Genomic DNA, 18,050 nt, shown 5'->3' on the forward strand with positions numbered 1-18,050 from the left:
TTGTATAGTAATTGTTTCATCTTTAGCCTTTTCAGGCCTTTTTAGATAATTTTTTGCAATTGTATAAAATTGTTTGTACTATATGAGTGCGATAACATGTACGGAAAAGAAATGAATTTTATGAGACTTTTAAATTAAATTATGTTTGGAAAGAAAATGTGATTAATTTAAAACGGTTTAAAGTCTCAGGGAATTCATTGAAACGAAACATGTTTTTCGTCACTCATTAATCAACTTGGTTTAAGCCTTCAAAACACTTTTTCCTTGACAAGTTCTGTTTGAAGCGTTAAACAAAGGAGATTAATTTTTCTTTTATTTTTTATTGTTTTGGTTTTAATGTGTATAAATTTCCCCTTTTTTAAATTTTTTTCCTCTTTGAAGTGAACATTATTTGATTACAAATTTGTAATTTTCTTTAATTTGCGTTTTACCAGTTTATTTTGTTACACGGAGAAAATAGGTTTAACCTTCAAATATTTAATACGGCATTTTCTTTTTCGTTCCGATTTTCAAAGATTTTGACTATATATAGTCTATATATATTCAGAAATTTATTGCTCATTTTCCAGCCTTTGGATCTTCTTTTCTTAGCCAGTTGTATAATTAACTAAGTTTAACTGTTACTGAAATCTTTTTTTTTTACACATTTTCCTATGCTCTATATTCAACAACAAATAAAACAAAACAAAGAAACTAAAATCACTTTATTAGTAGAATTAATAGTTCACTGATGAGCTGGTTTTACAAAGAAAAACACTCCATGATTTTTTAATATATATATACATCCTAAACAGTCATAATAAAAGGAAAAATTAAAAAGTTAGAACCCTATCACAATTATGCTATCTGTTATATACATTACACTCTTTTTATATATTATTCATTTGAATTGTAAAATTTCAAACAGGATGCAACATACCGTACTGTCTTCTCTGTCTCCAAAGCTGAATACTAAAACGAAACAAGATTTACCATGTATACTATTATTATGTGTCTTAAATAAGAGAAATGCACTAGAGTACTAGAATGCACTAAATATAAACATGTTGAATTCAGAATATTCGATGTCATTAAATCTATGTAAGTCTCTCAAGTTAGAGGGATTTCTTTTTGATAGTATAGGCGAAAATCATTAACAAGATCACTATCATTTACTTTAAGAATTCTCAAGATTGAAGAATTTTTCTTAAATCAAGTATATTGTTACCAACAGTAAAAAATACCTTTTCCCTCTATAGTTTATTTAACTGGAATCTAAATTTTTTGTTTGCTTTATTTTCAGCTATGTAACACTGCGAGAGAAATGAGATCTCCGGAGAGGCCAGCAACAAGTCCAGTAGTTTAATGTAATACATATTTTAGTACTCGTCCTTCATATACTGCATAATTGCGATTCATTCACCTTACATTTAAAAAGAAAAGCGAAAACTGCAGAATTCTGGAAGCACCCTGAATGTTGAAGTAAAATAAAGTGTTTACAAAATGGCCTAATATGTTTCGTATTTTATTTAAATTAAAGATAGTAGCAAATGTTACATGGATTTCGCAAATTTAGTATTAGGTATTTGAAAAATTTCATCGCCTTTTTAAACATGTGCAATGCTCAATAAAAAAGACGTATTCATTTTCAAGCTGTTCCGTTGTTCGATCCGGCCTTTAATCATTAGAACTTCTTTCTCGATCAAATATTTTTTCGGTCTTCCTGAAAGTGACTTTTTATTAAAGTCAAATTCGCTTCATCTAAAATTTTTAATTTACTTCTTCCAACATCGGCGGATACAATGCTCTTTCCACAGGTTTACTATATATTTCCCTTTATTTCCGCAGCAGTCATTTTTGGTTTTTAAAAAGAAGAAAAAAAAATGTTGTTATGCAATCAAATTCCACTTTTATCTGCAATAAAAATGAGGTTATGTTATTATTTAAGATACAGCAGATAACATTTAAGCTCATGAGCACATTTGAAATTTATATGTATATAAAAGATTTATCAATTCGCAGTAACTTTCACATATTTACAATTAGAAAAACTTTGTATGTTATTACTCAACTCACATGAAATTTTAATATGTGCGAAATTATAACGGTCAGTTTTTAATTATTGATACCTGCGAACAACTATTTGATATTTTACATAACAATAACAAGAATATAGCCAGGAAGGAATAAGAAATGCATTTTCTATCTGTTAGTAACGAAGGAGCTCTTAGTTACTATTTTTAGACTTTTCCAAACGTACTTCTTTTAGTCATTATTATTAAAAAAAAAAAAAATAACATGGAGCTTAGAGAAGAAGTAAAGATTATGTTACATAACTAGAAGCAAACATTATAAGTTTTAAGAATTCCAAGGTATCGCTAACTAATACTCAGTAATCTACATAAAAAAGTCGCCTCCTACAATGTACTGTGAAAAATACAAGCTTTGTTTATTATTTATATATGCAACAAATGCCGTAAGGTAGCTCTGGTATTCCATGTGAATATTATACAAAACAATTTTGGCACTAATATTTTGAGCATACAACTGTATTCTTACGTATATATAATATTAAACATAATATAATTATATTTTAAAGAAATAATATGCTTCCATGTTATGGAACATCTAATATTAGTATGGTATACAAAAAGTTTCAGAAATAAAACATTATATGCTTTGAATTCAGAAGAAAGTAAACTTTATCTGTGAAGATATAAATGTTAAAAAAATTTATTTGTTCAGATGGCTTTAAATTTACTGAGAAATAAGGAATTCTTCATAAACCTTTTCAAAAATGCTTAGTTTTTAACTGTTGCCTTTGCTTTGCTTTATGGAACAGTATTAATTTTGAAAGGTTCCGTTATATGTATTTTGTTTCATGTCATTCTAAAACTAAATTAGTTTATTTTGTAGAAGCATCTGCTCTTCCTAATTGTTCTGACATCTGATGACATATTCGACTTAATTTTTAAGTTTCTTGCAATTGGCGCTTTTAAATTTAGTCATGAAATTTTTGTAATCTCGATAATAACTCCATTTTATATGCAAGTGTATTATAAATACAAATCTGAATTATACATGTATTTAATAATGATAAATTTAATTAAATAATCAGATGTACATTATTTACGTAAAAATTTAAATATTGCTCGTGTATTTGACTGCAAAATATCACAATAAACAAATATAAGGAGGTTTCTTGAAACGTAATACATAGTTATACTTCACTTTTCAAAATAATGGGTTTTTCAAACATGACTAAAAATGGGCGTACTGACTGTTAAGTGTATGTACGTATGGTAATAAAGTCTTTTCATAACTATCGATGTGTTTCCACTACTTTTATCAAAATCCTTATATAAACTGATGATTCACAAACAAAGTGCACATTCGCTTTTCTACTTCGCCAAGTTTTAAAAATATCTATTAAAACAGTAAACAGTGTATACCTATTTAAATTTAAAGTTCTTCATTGTCTTCTGCCACTTTTTATTATGCAATTATAAGTCGAACTGAACTGAACAACCTCGATTTAATTTATGTATTTTATTGAAGAAAATTGCTACTACCGTTTGTATGAGAGGTGTCAACTCAAACATAGACATTAGCTGTGGGGAATTACTAGGTGCAGAAATATATATGTGCTAGATATTATTTGCAAATGCAACACGATGCTGTACGGAAGTGCATAAGATGACGTTCAAACTGTAAAAGGCCATTCACACTGGAGTTTATCTGAGCTAACGGAGTCAGTTCTATGTATCGACTAGCTCCGCTGTGCCTGCAGTTCAGATTTTTCAACTTGCTGCCCTATAGGGAAAAACTGGTTTTGGAGATGGGTCGGCTACGTCAGCCATGGAGGTAAGAAAGAAAGGAGGGGCCAACCCCGCACTACGAGTGAAACACTGCTTCGAGGCTTCGGTCTCCAGATAGAATGTTATTGGTTTACATTCAGAAGCTCCCTTGACAGAGCTCTGATAGTATTTCGACACACGACAGTTCCATACAAATCGAAAAACGGACACTTCCGCATAAAAGAAATATCCATTGTGTGATGGATAATAGCAATTTGTATAGTTTAGTGACATTTACGCAAAAATCACATCTTGATTATTTTTCGATAACTAAAAACAGCGATTTTGATTATGAATTTATTTTATAAAATTCTAAGCTGTTCAACTACAAAAATATAGATTTTAGCAAAAATGTTATGCTTAAAGAATGAAAAAATACCTTATGGTATCTTTAAAATTATATACGTCTTTCGATACCCTTGAGAGAGTATTCGTTACTTTTATTCTATGTTCCAAACGCACAGTGAATGCACAGAAATTAAAAATTTGCACTTGCCGAAAACTAAAAATATGAGACATGTATGGGTATTTATGCATATGCTTTCAAAAAGCATGTACCTGCCTTTAACAAAATACATAACTATTTATTAAATTATTTATAAATGTATTTGAAATGAAGGATTTATTCATTAATAAACTCCTGCGAAAGTTACTGTGAAGAAATCCAATTATTAAATGTATCTAAATTTATAATGATTACAAATATTACCTAAATATATAATAACCTTAACATTGAATTGTAAACATAAATTGAAATCCTGTTGACAAATACGTTATAAAACTATTTAAGCAAGAATTGTTCGTACTGGAAAGCAATCTGTTAAATGGTATTGTAAAGCAAATTCTATGAGTTACGTATTTAAGTAAGTAATAAAGAAGAGTTTTGGAATACGTATTGTTGAAATTATGGGTAAAAAAATCTGATAAGTATAATTAAAAGAATTATTCCCCTTACATTTTATAACTCAGTTACAAGTTTTAAATAATATTTTTTAAAAATCCTTATTTTATTCCCTTTCAGAAATATTCAGAGAAAGTTAAGTACTATTTAAAGTATTTCGCTATTAAAATAAAAGATGCTCTAATTTGAAATGGATCGAATAGAGCATTAATTATAAATTGACTTATAGTTTTCGATTTAAAAGATGCCTCAGAAGCTAAAATATGTCATATTTGAGAAAGTATTTAGGAAGAAGCTCTAAATAGAAAAGAAATAATGCTTAATTTTAACATTAATAACACAAACTTTGATCTTAATTTTTGTAATCCTTAACCGAATAAAATCGAATTACCTTAAAATTTTTTTCTAATGTAATTAACGAAAACTTGTGAAACTATTTCATTCAATTTAAACCGTTCTAAACAAACTGTCCTGTGAATGGGTATAGCATTTAATTAGGTTCAGAATGAAATGTTTAAAAACGTATTCTTTTCTCATACGTAGAACTCTGAAATATTCTAGAAAAAGAATATCTATCTATATCTATATATGTTTAAAGAAATTTAAATTCTTAACAAATACGTATAAAAGTAAAAAGGTAAAAAAGCAAATTTAAATTCTAAAAAAAAGGAAAAAAGCCAAAATAATTTAAAACATTTTAAAAATATGCAAACATGTAAAAGATTTAATTCTAGAACTAATCTACAATATCATTTAAATTCAGAAGCATAAGCAAATCAAGTGCAAAATCTATCCATGAAAATAAATCTATTAATTTAATAAATTAAAATTAAAGTAAACAATTTTTTTAAAAAATGCATATGTGAATGATCGTAGAGTAGGCAGGAGACAGAGTTATCAAGGGGAAGTTGCCTCCAAACCTAACCCTCCAATCATTCAATTCGTGTTTCGTCATTCATGCAGGCAAGGGTAAAAGTCAAAACCAAAAGTAATTCCAATAAAGTGGTAGCCTTAGAAATTAACATTTAAGTATTAACATTTAAGAATTAAAGTTCAAAAAGAAAAATACTAATTAAGTCTTTTGAGAAACAAGCAAGTATAGTCAACAATTAAACTTTTTCTTAAAAAATTAAATTTTTTTAAAAATTAATTTTTTATAAAATAATAAAAAAATCTAGAAACCAATGTATTTTAGAAATCCTTGTCTACAGAAACTTCCCCTACACGAATATGCATATCAATAAAAAGAAACTATAAAAGAACTATACATAATCCATATAAACCAATAAGAAATAAAAAACAAAAAGAATATTTACGACGTAATTTCAAAATATTTACATCCGATCGTGTCAAAACCTATTGATCCCTCACCCTTAATTGTAAGTCACTGAATGTTTTGGTCACCACGAAGGGATAGCCAGTGCTTCAAAGCAGTGTATGGGGAAAACCGGTTAGGGCCTCTCCTTCTTACTTTCTACCTCAATGACGTCAGCTGTCTCCATTAGCTCAGATAAACCCCAGTGTGAACGGCTCTTACAGCAGCATAAAGCCAAATAAACACTATCGTAACAGAATATAAGTATTAAGTATCAAAATCATGAAATCCATTTTTAATAGAAGGCAAGCCTGTCGGTAAACAAGAGTTTTTTTAATGAAAGGCGGATTCTAATGGTAGCTGTAGCGGATACTAACTAGAATATGATGCTAATTACTACAAATGAAAATAGCGCTTTAGAAATGTGTGCAAAATTGCACATATTATGACATAGAGAACTACACAAGAATGCTTGCATAATCTGAATGAAGGTGACTGCTAAACACATTTTTATGAAATAATACAAATTTAAAGTTGTGATATCAAACGAAAGCTTTAATTTATAAATATATGCTCGAAAGATTATCTATATAACGGAAAAATTAAAATTTGGTGATTTCCATATATTTACAAATGGAAGCATATTATTTCTTAGCACTTTAGCTGAAAAGTGCACTTTTACAAAATACTGAAATTCAAATATTGAGGTGAGTCTAAGTTTTGCGATATTTTCGTCACTTTTTTCCCCCTTAATCCGTAATTTTACAACGAATCTTTTTAACATTAAAAATTTAAGCTCTTTCGTTGCATCGAAATCTATATCTTCCTACCAATCTTCGATGCTATGGTGTTATAAGTTCTTACCATCAGACGGGGGAAAAAAAAAAAAAAAAAAATCTGTCTTAGATTCTATCTCCTCCAAGCTGTTGAATTCTAGCCCGCTATGATGTGAGCCATGGATCGAATTGGTTTCGTTTAATAAATTTCGGCAAAGCATGCAAGTGGCAAATGCCTAAGCGAATAGATACCTTCGTATAGGACACTGTAAAGGAAACTGGCTCGTATTCAAATGAAACATGAGGAAAAGCATTTCCTCGTGTTTCATTGTGGAATTCCGGTGAACGGCTTCATGGAAGCAGCCGTTCACCGGAATGCGAACTAACAATGTTGAATCGTCTTATCAACTGAACAACTGTTTGACAGATCAGAGCAATTAATAATTCAACAGTGCAAAGTCCGGACTGCGTGCTATATGTGACGTTAGTTCCATTCCCTTAAGTTTCTATAAGTTTGTTGAGTCGGAGAGCAGCCTGAAGTTATCCTGCGAGTCGGAAAGCAGCCTGAAGTTATCCTGCAGTAAAACAGCGTATTTTCTGTTCACCTGTCCTGGGTACTTCTGCTTGAAAACAGCATACATCCATTTCAGTTGCTGACAGTATACAGCCTGTATATAACGTGGCGTCAATAGTCCGACTGTTTGGAATGAATTCGCATTTATTATCCTCTTGAAATTTCATCGGACACAAAGTAGCTTACATGTTTGGCAATAGATTTAGGAAGCTGGCCTAGATTCAACATTACTTTTGCACGTTAGAACTATAAAAATAAATCTACTTTTCATCTGTAACATTTTCTTGAGGGGGACAATACATCACGCTGGATTTTAAAGGAATTGCTTGCAAAACAACAGTTTGCTTGAGCTGGTGTCATTTCATGGAGAACACGGCGGAAGCTTCTCTTGAGTTTCTTGATGTTTGGACAGTGAAGAACCACTGTGCTCTGGGATGTGTCCAGTTCATCTGATAATATTCATGCTAGTTGTTGTATTTGCTTCTTACTTCTTGGTGCACTTCCTGTTGGCAAAAATTGGCTGATTGCAGGAGTTCCTCTCACCTCATCGTTGATCGAAATTTTTGGATCCATTTGTTTGTTCCGCTCTGGTTCAGGACCCTTGCTATTTCGCATTACAGTTCTTTGTTTGTGTCCTCAGTGTTGCGTTCTAACTCAGACTCGAATAGAAAAAAAATTATTGTTGCGGTTTTGACGTTTATTTTATCCAAACTACAATCAGACCTACGAAATGAAAAACTAGTGCAAATAAACCATCAATATAATAATCTTTAATGCAGAATGTATTGCACTGAATGAATAAGTTAAAGCATTATATCGCTACCGCCGAGCATTTTATGTAAGTATTGTAAAATTATTGACTCACCCCAATATTTTAAGAAGAAATCACATGATTAATCACTACACTCTTCATTACTGAGTATTTATAAAATGGCGTTCATTGCACAATAATTGAAACTTTGACAATAAGACTGCAGTTCTTGCAGAGCACCAATGTAGTAGCATAAGGCTTCTAAATTTAAAAGCTTTAAAATGCACTTAAACACAGTTGAGACATCAACATGAAGCAAAGGAATATCATGATGATTTATAATGCTAAATGTTTATATCATAAAATAAAAATTTCTGAACATCCTACAAAGCTTTCATAAAGAATATACGACAAGTTTATTTTTTGTAATTGGCATAAAAGCAAAATATTGTAGAACAGAGCAAAAATATTTCATTTTAAAAGAAGAAAAAAAATTCAGATTTATCTATAAAATGTACAATTGCCAGCTATATTTTCTCTTCACCATTATATATTTCAGACTTACATTCTTAAAAGTTTTCAAGGGAAACTGAGCCATTTAGTCCTCACAATGTTCGCTATCAGCAAACAAATGTTATATCATATATTTCTTATGTCAAGAAATTCTGAAAATCAAACATAATTATTTTTAAGAAAGCTAAATATATTTATACACAACATTTCAAAAGAGAAAATGCAAGTTCTGTCATTTAATAACTTCTTGCAGACAACTAACTCCTTACAGATCATTGCAGCATTTCTTTTCTTTCATGCTGTTCTGTAATGTCTTGATTTTAGTTACTAAGTAATGTAATGAAAAAAGCTCTCTTTGTACCTAACGGTCAAGTATAAACTTCTAAACATCAAGAACAACATTAAGCAGCGTATTGAAGGCGGTCATATTACCAGTGTTCCATCACGGTAAACAATCAGGATGTTATACCTGAAAATTAAACAAAGTTCTGAAATAAGAAGCAAAGCAATATCAAATTAGTGAATGCAAAATATAACTACGAATGTCTGCTCATGCAAAAGGAATCTAAATTAGTTTGGAATAAAGCATAAAAGATCTAAGATCTTATGTAAAATATATATTCTGAGATACACATTTATTATGATAAGTTTTAAATCTCTCGGTACATATTAAACCGGCGACCGTAAAACTGTCGCCAGACAGCGAGATTTAGACACAGTTATGAATAAGCGTAACCTCTTGACACACTCATAGTATCTATGCCTTCATTTCGTGTAATTCCGATTGATTCTTGATAAGTCCCATTTTGTTTCGATAATCAAGGATATAAATTAACTGTTATTGCTGTATATTTTCTTGCATTTTAAAAAAGTGACATTTTGGATTTCACAGATTCTGCCATCCATATTCCCACTACTCTCGCAGTACTCGTGGAACTTAACTTTTGATCACTTGCTGGTATGCTATATAGAATACAGAAGTGTGTATAATATATCTAAGGCTACCATTGAATTGGAGGCTAACATAAAACATTCTGTGTAGACATGTTCCAAATACGGGACAGCTTTGTGACAAGAAATGACATCAAGGCCGTCATTAATAACATTAACGACTATTAATCTTGATAATAATAATGACGTTCACTGCAAAAAAAAAAGGGGGTGCACTTCTATATCTCCCGTTCTTACTGTGGCGATTGACGAAATTCAAATTGCGCTTTTCATGTCTCGCAAGTGCGACTTAGGATATATATTATATTTATATATAGCACTGTTCTAACACAGGTATTTTGACATGAAATCGGACTTTCTCCGAAATAACATACCAATGTTTTTTCCATATTTCGATTCTATGACTCAAATTATGCCTAAATATTAAATTTTGTAAAATTTGATGCGAAATTTACGCAGAAATTTATCTTGGCGAATTTTTTCAGTTTCCGCCAAGAATAATTCACTTGGTGAATTTCTTAATATACGGCAACCTATTTTCGTTTCCCTTACATTGAGCAGGAGCGGAAAAAAAAGTTACATCTTTCCTACCTTTTTACATTGTGCATGAGCGCAAAAAAGTCACATCGTTCCTACTTCCAAATAATTTTAATAAAGTGCCTAAACCACATTTAATGTTATTATCGCTTTTAACAAATATGCCAAATTTCAAAACGCGCCAATATATTTCCGAAGATTCACGAACATCTTCGGAAATTTTGATTAAAAAACTGCAATTTTTTGCACGCAATCTTAGAAATACATTTACTTTAAGATGAGGGTAAAAATTTGATAGATTATAATTCGAAATTTTTTTGCGAAAAGTTTACAAAAATTATTTTAAAAATAAGTCATAAAATAGGGACGAATTTTATGTGGAATGAACCTAAATTCTAAATTTCCAAATGTGAAAGGAAGAATCAAATAAGTTTAATCAAAAAAGATATATTAATAAATATATACCAAACTCAATTAACATAGAGAAGCAAAAATTTTGAGGGCGAATTTTTTAAAAACTACTCGTGCGGTTTTTACAAAACTTGACAGTTTGGCGTAATTTGAGTCATAGAATAGAAATATGGAAAAAAAATGGTATGTTATTTCAGAAAAAGTCCGATTTTATGTCAAAATACTTTTATTAGAATAATGCTGTACATAAATCTAATATATATCCTAAGTCGTGCTTTCCAGACATGAAAAACGAAAGTTGAATTTCGTCAATCCGCCCAGTAGAACGGTAGATATAGAACTGCCCCCCCCTTTTTTTTTTTTTTTTTTCGCAGTGTACATAAGGAGGCCACAATTAAAACTAAGAGCAATAACTCTTGTGGTCCAGCTGCTAAATGAAACTAGAGGAAGAACTAAACTTACAAGTAAGATCACAAAAGTATATAATATAAAAAGAAACCCGAAACTCAAGACAAAAATTAATGAGAAGAATCATAGAATCATGGAGGAATTACGAAGTGAGAAGATCTGCAATTTCAAAGATGGATCTTTCTGAATTGATTTTAAAAAGATCAGTAAACATATAAGTAAACCTGTCAAAAACAATGCTAGCATGCATATTCTGATGAATATCAGATCAGTAAACCTGTCTGATGAGGAAAACAAGAACACTTGTGTTGTATATAAAGAAAAGCGATTTAATGGCGCACATTTTTAACAAGAAATATTATTTTATAGAGCTTAGCTTTGTGGATTGTTTGGAGAACGAAAAAAAAAATTGAGATTTATATGATTACAGGAAAGCTTATAATTAGCTTGTAGGGATTTATATTCATTTTGAATTAACCAGTTAAATTTAAGTTTACTTTCTTTCCAATAAGCTTTCATTCCCCTAATTATCAATGCCAGAATATTTAAATTTGGTAGCGCGCGTGAAGGAATGCAAATTCTACCATGAGGTTAGAAGGTTTAAATACCGAGTTCTAAGAAGGGAAAGTTAGAGAGTGTGGCTAAGCGCTATACCTTTGGTAGCGTGAGCTTCTAGTTCTGCTCTTATTGCTGGTTAAAGCGGCGTAACAACTATTACTTTGCTGCTACTAGACTTCGACGCAGTATGAAGTAACAGGATTATCTGAGCCCTGTAGAGTAATTCTACTGTTTGTTAATATCTTTGAATTTTTAGTTTAGTTCTTGTTATTTGAGTTACCGCTCCAGCGAGGTGTAGTTTGTTTAGCGTCAAGTCGACGCATTGTGAGTTTTAAATAGTTTTAATAAAGGGTTCTTTTAACCCTGCTCTTGTGTGTTTCCTACACGTATTTCAGCTGTCACATCAAAAGATAAACAAGTAGATATTACAAGCTTACTTATTAGCTATCCTTTAGATCATGAGTTTAAAGCTAGGAAGACGACACGTAGAAATTATGAAATTAAAAAAAATAATGACATTATGAAAGATTATGACCTCAAGGGAAAAAAAAATCTGAAAGCTTTCAGATTTTACTTTGCTCCCAAAGGGGCTTTTTTTTTAACGTTTTGTGTGTTACCTTCACTTATTAAATATCATGTTCTTCGCACTTAAACCATAAAATTCAATTCAACAGCAACGTCGCAAATAATTTTAAAATGAGCATATCATTAGAATTTCCGATAGACATTTCCGTTGTTTTTTTCTTTCAGTACAGTGTTGCCATTGCTCGCTTTGAGATAGTTGAGTTTGTTAATCAAAAATTCGTTAAAGTGTTACAAAATATGAAATCGATAATAATTACTCAAAATTTGATGGCTCTAGGTACCGTTGTTTTACCACAATGCGAGAAAAGTACATTCATTTATGCAGATTCTTTATTATTTAATTTCTTTAAATATAACACTAGGCGATAATATTTGTTGGCAATAATATTTCTCCCGCCTTTCTAAGGTGCCTTCGTGGTGTCGTGGTTCTGGTTCTGCACGCTGGGCCGGTATTCCAGAGGTCCGTGGTTCGATTCCCGGCGAAATCGATTGCTCATTTTTCATCTTCCCTACTTCCAAGAAATACCTAATGTCTCTACAGTAGCGCCCGAACTAAAAGGGTTGTGGATGATGATTCTCCGCACCCAGGATTTGGCGACTAGGTCCCCTAAAAAAGCCCTAGTCGCCCTTTAAAAAGGGAAGTATATAAGGTAGTATTTCTCCCGCTTCCTTAACGTGCCTTCGTGGTGTAGTGGTTAGCACACTGAGCCGGTATTTGAGAGGTCCGTGGTTCGATTCCCAGCGATGGCGGTTGCTAATTTTTCATCTTGCCTGCTTTCAAAAATCCTAATGTCTCTACAGCAACAATTTGAAAAGCGAAACGAACATTTAAAGTTTTCAACGCAAAATGCCCAAAACGAAATGGCCTAACTTCTTTTGGGCTAAAAAGAAAGAAAGAAAGAAACTTAATAATTATTTGCTTATCTTATTAATTATTTGCTTATCTTATTAAACATTTCTTTTAGTGACTTTTCTCATTATTCGATTTCCCCCCCGAAATGTAGGCTAAAAAATCTTTAAATGTTTTAACTCAAAACTTTGTAAAGATTAGTTTATTAACGTCCAGTGTAAGTGTTCAGTAAAAAAATGAACGTTGTTCTGAAGTTTCGGTGGGATCTGACTCACCAATGGGAATTTGCGCCCTTTGTAGACTTTTAAATCATATCACCTTTTAAAATACACAAGTTATTGGTTTTCGTAATTTTTAAATATTCCATGTAATAATACTTTCGTTCTATATTTGTTTTTGTTTAAAAATATGCTGCAAAATCTATAAAAGGAATCTTAATTGTTTCCGTACACTATTTTCATCAAATGATGTTGAGTAAATAAACCTCAAGATTCAAGAGATTTAATTATATATTTAATTTAAATGTTCCTGGTAAACATAGATGAATTTTTAAAAAGTGTATTCTTAAATGATTTTAAAATTAAACACAAATTTCAAATTTTCTTTAGCCAGAAACTTATAATTATTAAGTAATTTTTCGCCTTTATTTTTTTTATTCTTTCTTCTTATTGTTATAAGAAGGATTAAAGAGATCTGAGCCTCGAAATTTTGGAGAACCTTTTGGTTTACTCCTGTTTACTATCGACCATTTCTTTCTCGGATTCGAGAAAACTGGGATTTTCCCCATCTCTGCGTATTTATATGCTATGTATAGTGCTTTGTAATAGTTTAAAGTGTCCTATACAGTTGCTTAGGGACATAAACTTTCGGAAGGAAACACATAAAAAGTATCTAAATGACGCTCAGGAATTTTAACAAAGAATGAAAAAATGAAATCCGATGACTGTTTTTTAAAGACAACGTATAAGAAAGGTAGCACTGATTATTTTTCACATGCGATAATGATAAAAGAGATTCGAGTTCCATTAATAAATATATGAAAATTATTAGGGGCTTCTTGTCCTGATATTTCTTTTTTCTAGTAATCATAGTGCATGTACGTGCATTTAGTTAATCATGTAAATATCATTCTGCATTTCAGTTTCAGTCATCAAGTCTGAGAATTTGTATTAAACAAATGAAAATGAGGATATGGCGATATGAGATATTTCAGCGTATTTAACAAATATGTGTATTAACTAAAATTTAATAGCCATTTACACAGATAATTATATTACAATTACTTTTGCAGCAATGAAGTCAGTTGCTCATAGTGAAATACGTAAAAAATACTGGGGAGGTAATACAGATTCTAAATGTTATCAAGTAATTAATATAAATAAACAAGATAGAATGCATAAAGATACAAATGTGCAGACTGGAACATTTTGAAAATTTTAATTATGGTGACGTGCGTTTGCAAATTAGGAGTTTATCAAATGTTACTACTAAGTATGCAAAGATTAAGCGCTTACCTGATAAAACTACTTTCAAGATGTATTTTTTCGAAGAGCATTGTGGCAGGTGTACAACCATTTTACAACTCTTGCGTTTTTCTCAATAATCGATGTGTCTGTTGGAGCATGCCTTTGGAGATCGCTGTTTTTCAGACCTTCCGTTTGTTGAACTACAAGAGCAGAATCTTCGCTACCAGAACTAGAGAGGCGGTCTTCACTGTTTAAGGAGCTGATACTGTCGAAGAAGTGAACTGGGCTTTCCGGTGGAGCTGTCAGATTCTGCCACATATTGTTATCAAGTCCCATCATATTGAAAAATCGCTCTAATTCAGAATCGCTCGAATTATTTGATTCTGGAGCAACACTGATAGTTTTTGAGAATCGACAGTTGACGTCTGATTTTGAACGACTTACTGTTTTCTTTTTCTCATCTGTTGCTGGAAAATTAATTACAGGAGAAGGATTGCTGCTGTTTATACGTGCTTCAAAACTTTTCACTAGATTTTTTATTCGATCTGAAGAAACAGAGCATTTGAATGAAGAACTTCTGCTAACATAATCTGATGTCTTCGAGCTTTGCTTCTTATCTTCACGTTCTATAGCGTCATCGCCAACGGAAAAAGAATCTTCAGAGGGTACGAATGAATTCTGTTCGATATCCGAATGTTCACTTTTCTCCTCAGTCCTTTTTCGCATGTGTGAGTAATTACAATCTTTCTCTGCATCCAACTTTTGGGCATTGAAAGTCATTTGAGAATTATGTACATTTTCATTCAAATGAGTGCCATGCTTAGGTAAATGCGAAAACGTTCGCCTCTCGGTATTAAAGGGCCTTAGCTGTACTTGTACGCTATCCACATTAACTACTTCTGCACCTACTAAATCACAGCAGTCTTGCTGAAACAGCTTCATTCTATTTAATACACTATTTTCCGTTATATCAGGTGATTTTCTTCTTGATTCAAAGGTACTGCAAGATTTTTGAACGAAATCATTTTCAAAAGGAAGTACATTTTTGTTATCCGTCAAATCAATTTTCTGCACATAATTAATAATGTTGGGGCAATCATATATACTTTTAATTCTCCGTTTCAACAGGACATCTAGTTGAGGCCCTGTGCTGACATGGAGATTCGAACTGTGCTCAAAATTTTGTTTGCAGTCCAAAACACTTTCTGTTTTAACGTAGTTTGCTTTCGTTTCTTCCAGACGCTCAACTGCACTTCTTCTGTTAACTGAAAAGAAGGAAGATAGTAGTTATACTAGAAAATGAATGTCAGCTTTATATGTAAACAGCAATTGACTATATTTACCCATTAATGCTGTTATATACACTATAGCAAGGGGGGGGGTTATAGCGCGACTCTTATGAAAATATATATGTGTATATATGAAATGTGGTAAACTAAAACTACTGTATGTCCAAAATAAATTAATAAATTATTTCATTTCTTTAAAGTGGTTAGAAAAAACATGTTTCACTATTTTTAAAATGATGTAAATAGCGACTTGTGGTTTTTAGAAAATCTAGTTGCCGTTCTCGAACATTCCTGAAATTCAACATGCGGCTCTTAACGATATGAAGTTTAGTTACTCCTGCTATATAGTGCATAAAATTTGAAATACACATAATGGCATAAAAATATTTAATTCACTCATTTTGAGATCTAATTAGGAAAGTCATAAATAAAAAGTCACAGTCTTTATAAAGTTATACTGAAAACTGCTATTTATAAACTGTTTCTATGGTTATTGGAGATCCGCAATTTAGTTTTGTTTGGTATTTCCAGGCGGTAGAATCTCAGGTATAATTAATTAATCATTTATATTTATAAATGATTAATCCATCTTAGTGCTGAAAAAGATCGTTTTTCTGATATAGATTAGGCTGATACTTAAAGGATTCATCATTATGTATTCAGACGTGATTCCAAAACTATGTTCTGGCCGGAAGTAGTAAGTTGAAGTTAATTTGACAGGAAAGGAGTTTAACTCAAAATTTCACTGTTAATAAAATTAACATAATCCTTACAAAGTAATTCCTAATTAAAGGCCACACATTTTCTTTTAATTTTAAGGAATTAGAGTAATTTTTTACAAACATTGCAAACATATTTCTGTTGTTGTTGTTATCTTGTCCATATTACATGGAAAAATGGTTGCCAGAGCCTACTCCGAAGAGAGGTTGAACTTCTATTTTCCATATTTACATATTTCTGTATAAAAAGAAATTACAGAATAGATTTGTACTTTTGGAACGCACCATGTAATTAATTTGTACACATTAAAATTTCAGCAAAGGGCTTAATACTACCTTTTTTACATAATATCCCAGCTTCTGATGACATACTTTGTTGCGATTCTTCTGTAAAAAGGGATCTGCTTAAAGTAAAAGTAGTCTAAAGCTTCTACTCAAAATTGATAACCTTTTAGTGCGTTACCATTAACAGTAGCTTGGAAGAAATCAAAGAACAAAAGACATTAATAGTTAATCAAAGCGAAGCCAAACTTTAAAAGTTTGTAGAGACATTAGGTATTTTTTTTGGAAGCAGGAAAGATGAAAAATTAGCAACGCCTTCACTGGGAAGCATATAAGCATTCTGTACCGCACCACGGGCATAGGGAAAAATCCATCCCCGTGATTGCATACGGCTTCGGATGACATAATTTTCTCTACGCTTAGGAACGACTTTGCTTTGCTTGGGCTCGAAAATACACCTCCATACCGTTTATTTACATTTTCATAGCAGTACCCAAAAGATTACTATCGTTAATGACGGGCGTTGAATTTTTATTGCGGATTACTCTTATTACGGTATTGTAGTATGATGAATTTAATATAAAAAATATAGCGCTTTTTTTTTCATAGAGAAAAAAATCAGTATCGCTAACTCCGTCAATGTGTATTAATATTATGTGCAGAGGTTTTTAATAAATGCATTCTTAATTTAGAAGCCTTCATCTTAAAGGTTTTGTGATTATTAATTTATTGATTCATGTTCATTCAATATAGATTCTTTGCAGATGCAATCTCCGAAAACAAGAGACAAGTCAGTTTTCACAAACAGCAAAAACGTTAGAAGCTAACATAATACACAGTAAATTCACGATATTTGTAGTCAGTCTTAAAAAGTAAAATTTATTTTTGAAGTTAGACTACTATAGATTTGGAACACAGAAATAGAGATAACTATGCATAAATTGAATATTTCCCATAAATCTGTGCTTTATGAATACTGCCCATTTTTAATGTATAATATATTTGTACCTTTGCATAAAAATAGTGTTTATCAGAGAAAAGAGTTTTTTATATACGTGTATTCAGCGAATATACTGAATGCGTTTTTTAATTTCATTTAAGGCAACGGAATATTAGAAGTGTGAAAGACATGGATATTAACATGAAAATAACATATACAGTTGCAAAGGAAATATTTTCTCCAATGTGAAAGGAACAGAATGCGACAAAATTTAAAATCCTAATAATTATACTTACTAGCACAATTGCCTTTACATTTGAGTCGAGATCGTTGTGCAATCTAATGTGCTTTGCACTAAATTTATGAACTCAGTTATTTATGTAATCTA

The 18,050-nt window shown here is 31.2% G+C and overlaps 1 protein-coding gene across 2 annotated transcripts in view; it reads right to left on the minus strand.

Annotated features, from left to right (window-relative positions):
- Nucleotides 1-689: 689 nt before the first annotated feature.
- Nucleotides 690-18,050, minus strand: part of LOC118181652 (uncharacterized) — a 70,282-nt gene continuing 52,921 nt past the window's right edge. For both annotated transcript variants that reach the window (XM_085807920.1, XM_085807921.1), the window contains 2 exons: nucleotides 14,481-15,697; nucleotides 690-9,135 (listed from right to left, as the gene is read on the minus strand). In XM_085807920.1, coding sequence (XP_085664046.1) covers nucleotides 14,496-15,697 — 1,202 coding nt within the window. In that variant the 3' untranslated portion in view covers nucleotides 690-9,135; nucleotides 14,481-14,495. The remainder of the gene's footprint in view (nucleotides 9,136-14,480; nucleotides 15,698-18,050) is intronic.

The sequence above is a fragment of the Stegodyphus dumicola genome, chromosome X1, assembly GCF_044657685.1.
Source record: "Stegodyphus dumicola isolate Sdum_Otavi_A_Nest chromosome X1, ASM4465768v1".
NCBI classification, from domain to species: Eukaryota; Metazoa; Arthropoda; class Arachnida; order Araneae; family Eresidae; genus Stegodyphus; species Stegodyphus dumicola.